At 50.4% G+C, this 7,254-nt stretch overlaps 1 protein-coding gene across 1 annotated transcript in view; it reads right to left on the bottom strand.

Moving 5' to 3' along the window:
* Positions 1–7,254, bottom strand: part of CDK5RAP2 (CDK5 regulatory subunit associated protein 2) — a 183,302-nt gene that overhangs the window by 85,082 nt on the left and 90,966 nt on the right. The window contains exon 15 of the mRNA XM_010848429.1: positions 447–544. Coding sequence (XP_010846731.1) covers positions 447–544 — 98 coding nt within the window. The remainder of the gene's footprint in view (positions 1–446; positions 545–7,254) is intronic.

Here is a 7,254-nt window from a genome sequence, read left to right as displayed (position 1 = left end):
GCTGCTGCTGCTGCTAAGTCGCTTCAGTCGTGTCCGACTCCGTGCGACCCCATAGACAGCAGCCAACCAGGCTCCCCCGTCCCTGGGATTCTCCAGGCAAGAACACTGGAGTGGGTTGCCATTTCCTTCTCCAATGCATGAAAGTGAAAAGTGAAAGTCAAGTCACTCAGTCGTGTCCGACTCTTCGCGACCCCATGGACTGCGGCCCACCAGGCTCCTCCGTCCATGGGATTTTCCAGGCAAGAGTACTGGAGTGGGGTGCCACTGCCTTCTCCAACCACTCTTGCTAAGGAAGTAGGAATACCTGATTTAAAAAGGCAATCACTGTCCAAGTATCTTAAGCTTCCTAAGCAAAGTGGGAAGTCTTTGCTGCCTCAGAAAGCAGCAGCATTTATTCAAAACACATGCGTGTTCTGTTTACGTGTCAGTCCAACAGAAACCCTTACCTGTCTGAGTCCTGTAGAGATTTTACCAGGCGTGTATAGATGTCCCGTTCTTTCTTTATGACCTGAATCAGCTCTTCATAGCTTAATTGTTGCTTTTCCTGAAAATGACAAGGGGCATCTGACATTAAGAGAAGAATTCCGAAGGAGCGCATCCTTACACTATGCAAACACATGTGGACGCTTTGGTGTGTAAATCCAAAGGTGATGCCCCGTGCCAGGCTCTGGGCCAGGCCGCGGTTGGAGAGCGCCACCTGCAGGCGGAGTGGGGAACGACCGCCCACGGCAGCGGAGGCGGCGTGCAGGGCTCACCCACAGTGGACACGTTACCCAGCTGCTGCGGAAGGGGCACCTTGCTGCCCGGCTGCCCTCTGTGAGACCGCACCCCCTCAGAGCTGCAGGCCGTCATTTTCACAGCACTACGAAGGTGGCCTTTCCACATGTGTTCTTCCTCCCAAGAAAAGACATTCCTCAAACAAAACCCGACAACATTAGGGACAAGGGACTTAATAGGTCAGGTGACACGTGCTTCCCAGGCTCTGTGAGCAGACTGGTGAGAGAGACCTGAGGGGCCTCTGCCACTTGCTGGCTACGTGACCTCAGCTAGCCAGCTCAGCACACCTCTTTGAGATGCAGGCTCCTCGTTTATGAAGGCGTATGTAATTCTGTGAATTCCACAAATGTGAAGCTTTATTTACAGCTCACATCTTGGCTCTGGTACTTACCAGTTCTGGGGCCGCAAGAAGCTACTTACTAGGGCCACCTGAAAAATGGGGGAAAGCGTCACCACTTTATAGGGCTACAAGCAGATAAAAGTTCAACTGTGTGCTAGAGGAACCAAGGATCCCAGGGGAAAAGGCCAAGAAAGTCAGAAACAACCCATGTCTACAGCACTCTGCCACGTCGGAAAACAAGGAAGTGCTTAAATAATGGAGCACTGTCAAAAGGACACAGGAGCCAGTTTGAAAAGGCCAAACCTGGGACAATCTGAGCATCAAAATAACAGCAGTAACAGATACAACCCACTGAGGAAAACCGAAGTTCCTGTCCACAAGGCCACGAGTAAGTTAATACACGGGAAGAAGAGCAGGCTTTTCTTTACAGCAAAACAACTAATAAATGTAGAAGGAATAATACAGTTAGAAGAATCACCATTTGCCAACCATCATGGTAATAAATAGTTCAACCTCCATAAAAGGAGACTAAAACTGATGGGCAAAAGTCTGAAGACCGGAGTGTGTACCTAACTCAGAACACCTCCCCTCAAATACTAATCACAAAGGGAGAAAGAGCGACTGCGTAGTCGAGACCAGGCAGACGCCACCCTCACGGTTACCCAAGTCAGCAGGGCCGGGAATGGGGCAAATCTAAGCCACGTGCTGCCGGAGAGGACACGCTGAGAACTCGGCCTCTCTCCCGGGACACCCTGCCAGAGAGGCCTCGGCTGAATCCTGTCACCAGAAGTGTCGCACAGACCCACCTGAAGGAGGCGCCACAAGAGGCCTGGCCTGGACACTTCGGAAGTCTCAGGGCCAAGAACGTCAAAAAGACGGAAGGCTAAAGACTGTGAAATGCGACACGTGACCCTGAACTGGCTCCTGCGGTGAGGAAGGGCGTTAGCGGGCCAGCGGGTGAGATGCGAATGAGCCTGAGGGTCGGCGGTGGTGCGGGTCCCTGCCGGCCCCTGGTGTGACGGCCGTGCGGCGTCACACGGGACCGCGTCCCCTCTACAGGAGTGCACACTCGGGGAGTGTGCACACACAGGAGTCCAGTACTCGGGGCGACGGGCTCCACACGAGCAACTGACTCTCAGACGGCTCAGGACAAGCAAAACCCTTTATTCTTGTAATCTGCTTATAAATCTGAAATTATTTCAAAATAAGAAAAAGTAAAAATAAAGAAGGAAAGTTAACGTGTGCACAACCCCTGGCACAGACTAGGTGGTCCTGAATGCCAGGAAGACACCTGGTCTGTGCAGAGAGGGGCTGCAAACGGTCCTCACGTTTCACGTGGCCTCAGCCTGGCCCCTAAAGCTCAGGTAGCGTCCTGAGACAGCGCTTCCGACCCCGATGGACACTCAAACACGCAGGAGGGGGGAAAGCTACATCTTCATTCCCACTAACCTCTACCTGAAGTTTAGCATTTTCTTCATTTAGGAGCTGAAGGAACGCTGCTACGGCCACAAACCCCAGCAGTTCAGTAGAGTGTTTCCCCGAGATCTGGTCAGCAGAGGAAGCATAGGTACTAGGAGCACGCTGCAGGTATCTCAAAATATCTATTCTTATCACTACTTCAAAACTACGGCAGTCGCTGCTCACCACTCCAAAGCAACACCAGTTTTTTATATTTACAGCCAACTTTTTATATTTTGACAATCGAACTTCAAAATAACTGGTTTCCTTTATAAACCTGTGCACATATTTTCTGCATATAAATACTTTTCCAGGGAAGGCCTTGGCTCCCGCAGATTACCAAAGGGATACAGAGGGCAAAAAGGTTAGGAGCCCGTTACCTGGAAGAACGCTGCTACCACCAAGGTCAAGGCAACCCTGCCAACGAAAGGTTTCCACGCTAACCCGCTTGTTTGGTCATGAGAAGTCAGCCACCCACAGCGCTAGAAACGTCAGGCCCTCTTGTAATTCATGTCACAGGTCAGTGGCTCAAGGTGCGCCCAGCTGCCTCCGTACACAGTCCCCAGCGCCAGCTCCCACGCACACACACCGCGCATGCAGACAGAGGACCCCGGGGCAGCGCCTGGAGGAACGTGCCACGGTATCCAGACGAAGAGGCCGTCAGCCATGGTGCCAAGTGCACTCTAGCATTTTCTCACGTAATCCTCACAAGCCAGTGGGCTCAGGCCTTACCACTCTCCCCATTTTGGTGATGAGGGAACCGGAGCATGGAGGCACGGTACGGAGGCAGAGTGTGGACCCAGGCGGCCAGGATCCAGGGCCTGAGCTCCTCAATCCACCCATGAATGACCCACGATGGATGCAAAGCCCTGGGAGCCTGGGGACACGGTCACTGTCAGCCGCATTAAAGGTCAGCCAACACTGACAAGGAAAATTAGAAAACCTACTACACCTTGAGCGTCTACCATGAGAGGCAGGGATGGTTAAGAGCATGTGACCTTCCTTATTAGCTGTGTGAACTTGAGCGAGTCACTCAACTTCTCTGCACTTCAATATCCTCACCTATAAACAGAGCTAATAACTCTGCATACTTCACAGGGCTGTGAAAGAGAGGAGCTGAGCTAATCCACACAACATTCTCGCGCTGATGCCCAGCATGGAGTAAACACTTGATGAGTGTCAGCCACAGTCACCACTCCTATGTCCTAGGCCAGGCCCATCACACAGATCATCTCTCACCACTCCTATGTCCTAGGCCGGGTCCATCACACAGGTCGTCTCTCACCATTCCTATGTCCTAGGCCGGGCCCATCACACAGATCATCTCTCACCACTCCTATGTCCTAGGCCGGGTCCATCACACAGGTCGTCTCTCACCATTCCTATGTCCTAGGCCGGGCCCATCACACAGATCATCTCTCACCACTCCTATGTCCTAGGCCGGGTCCATCACACAGGTCGTCTCTCACCATTCCTATGTCCTAGGCCGGGCCCATCACACAGGTCGTCTCTCACCATTCCTATGTCCTAGGCCGGGCCCATCACACAGGTCGCCTCTCACCACGCCTATGTCCTAGGCTGGGTCCATCACACAGGTCATCTCTAACAGCGACAACCACCCCAGCAGGTGTATCAGCCTTCCCACTGTGCAGATGAATTAACTGATTCTCCGAGAGGACAGGTCATGTCTTTGAGTCCACTCAGCTATTAAGCTGCAGTCAGAATGTGTGCTTAGGTACATAATTAACCAAGAAGGACTAGGAAGAAAGATGAGTAAATATGGACCTTGGGTGGGTGGATGGTGTAGATTCCAGCTGTAGGACAGACACACCCAGGGAAAGAATCCCGACCCTGGGGGCCTTACCTGGATCGCCCTGAGCCGGGGTAGAAGCCCCAGAAGACCGCCCACTGCGGTGTGGGGCCTGGGGGCCTAGCTGGGTCCCTTCCCCTCCTTCCAGCAGCCACTGCGAGCCTCCCCCGGGTTTCCCAGGCCACTGCTCGCCTCGGCCCCCACCCTCCACCTGCCAGCTGGCCACACCTGCGCTCCCTTTCCTGCCCTTCCGTCCCAACGGAGTCAGGAAACCCCTCCACCTGGGCTCCCCAGGGGGAACAGCCCCTCCTCCTTGGAGACCACACTCCAGCAGGCAGCCCCCTCCAGGGATACCCTCCTCACACCTTACAAAGGGAGACCCTCCCCCAGCCCCGAGGCGCCCGATTCACCTTCCCCTTCACCCAGAGCCTGTGGACCAACTGCAAGTTCACAGGCCTGCGGACCCCTCGGGGGCAAGGGGTCATCCCGAGCCAGGCACACTGCTCGGCACAGGTCAAATGCCGCCGCAGATGCTGAAATGCTGATTACAAAGATACAAGGGGAATACAGGGACCAATGAGTCTTAAGCGGAGAGACCCCTGTGGGTATTTTGCACAATGGAGTCAGAGTGAGTCAGTGTCTTCCTAGAAACAAATCGCTCACCCACGTTAAACAAATGAACTCTTTGGAGCCGTCTGGGTCCCATTTCATCCATCACCTATTCCTCGGCGTTGAATCATGCCCGATTACAGTGAAGTCATCTGGCTCCCTGGGCAGAGCTGAAAACCCCTGGATCTCCTCAGCACAGAAGCAGAGGGCCAGGTGGCCAGGGGGAGATCACGAGGAGCCCCTGCCCCCAACCCTCCACCCTGCCCCTCCACACCAGGCAGAGCCCTGGAGTCCACGCCCCTTGGCACCTATGAGTCTCCAGGACGTTCCCAATACACACTCCCTTTCATTGCTGTTTTGCTCAAACTCTTCACCCTTGGATCCTAAGGCCTGCCGTCAAAAGAAGTTTAACTGATACCTGTACATTACTTCTAATCATCTCAAGAGATAGGCATGTAACTCCCCATATTACAGATTAGGAAGGTGAGTTCAGAGAGGAGGTGACTTGCCCAAGGTCACAGAGTTAACAAGCAGTAGAACTGACACGCCAACACCAAAGCCGAGGCACCGTCTGCCCCACCAGTTTCCTCAGAGACCGGAAGGAAACACGTGCAATGCCCAGACCTCAATCTGGAGAGGCGCAGACACGTGAAGAGCAAGCTTAATGGCTCACTTCTTGGTAATCAGGGCAATTCAGTAGCCTGGTAGATAGAGGCTGGTCGATTTCAGGAGCTATGTCACAGCTCTGCAACACAGACATTTATTTTACTACTCGGGAAATTGAGCAGTGATGTCCCAACCACGTCAGCAGCCAACCTATAAATCTCCGGCTGCAGCAAGTTAAACATGGTCATTGTGTTTTACTCCCTGTCCTTCAATTCCCTGACCATCCAGCATTAATTCTCAGGATCACACACGATTAGAAGGAAAACAGACTGCCCAGAGTCAGTGGAGACATCATGACAGCCTCAAGTTCTTCATAGAAATGGGTAGAGAATAAACTCTAAAATCAACACAAAACAGCCAAGGGCAGAGCACGGGAAAAAAAAAAATTCATGTTTTCTACAAAGAAAGAACTACAATCTGAAAAAAACACCTTTCTCAGGAGGAAAAATACTGTAGACTGCAACAGCTGGGATTTCTTAAACTGACACCTAGAAATTTCCAATTTCTAAAAGATCATTTATAATCTTTTATCCTCAATTTGCAATTACTCTTGCAGAACAGAATTAAAACCTTTGCTAAAATACCTAAGTATTTTTGTAGTCATTTAAACATCACCAGGATCTAAAATATAATGGAAATGCCCACGGGATGACTTTATACTTGTGGTTCTAAGAAGTACAGAAAACATTAGCCTGAAAGACTGAAAACACAGTGATACCGACAATCAGACTACAGACATGAAATTTTAAATCACTCAACTGTCCAATAAATTTAGAAATATTTTGTTCAATATTTACACCATTTTTTACATGTCTAAAATATGATTCAAAATAGTAAAGTTTAACTAAATATATTCAAATTAGTGACGATCTGTCCATCTAAAAAACCTGATGCAATATTGTAAAGTTAAAAACTAAAATAAATAAATTTTTAAAAAATAAATTTTAAAAAAATTTAAAAAAACCTGATGGGCTGCTATCTTATTTCAAAACAAACTGTGCCTCCTGAAAAGATGCTCAATATCACTATTAGAAAAATGCAAATCAAAACTACAATAAGGTATGACCTCAAACCAATCAGAATGGCCACCATTACAAAGTCTACAGATAATAAACGCTGGAGAGAATGTGGAGAAAAAAAAAAAACCCTCCTACATTGTTATCGGGGGTATAAAATTGGTGCAGGCACTGGGGAGAAAGGTATCAGTTCAGTTCAGTTGCTCAGTCGTGTCCGACTCTTTGGGACCCCATGAACTGCAGCACGCCAGGCCTCCCTGTCCATCACCAACTCCCGAGGTTCACCCAGACTCACATCCATCGAGTCAGTGATGCCATCCAGCCATCTCATCCTCTGTTGTCCCCTTCTCCTCCTGCCCCCAATCCCTCCCAGCATCAGGGTCTTTTCCAATGAGTCAACTCTTCACATGAGGTGGCCAAAGTATTGGAGTTTCAGCTTTAGCATCATTCCTTCCAAAGAAATCCCAGGGCTGATCTCCTTCAGAATGGACTGGTTGGATCTCCTTGCAGTCCAAGGGACTCTCAAGAGTCTTATCCAACACCACAGTTCAAAAGCATCAATTCTTCAGCGCTCAGCC

This window comes from Bison bison, unplaced genomic scaffold (genome assembly GCF_000754665.1).
Source record: "Bison bison bison isolate TAMUID 2011002044 unplaced genomic scaffold, Bison_UMD1.0 scf7180017864266, whole genome shotgun sequence".
NCBI classification, from domain to species: domain Eukaryota; kingdom Metazoa; phylum Chordata; class Mammalia; order Artiodactyla; family Bovidae; genus Bison; species Bison bison.
This window is presented reverse-complemented; position numbering and strand designations above follow the sequence as displayed.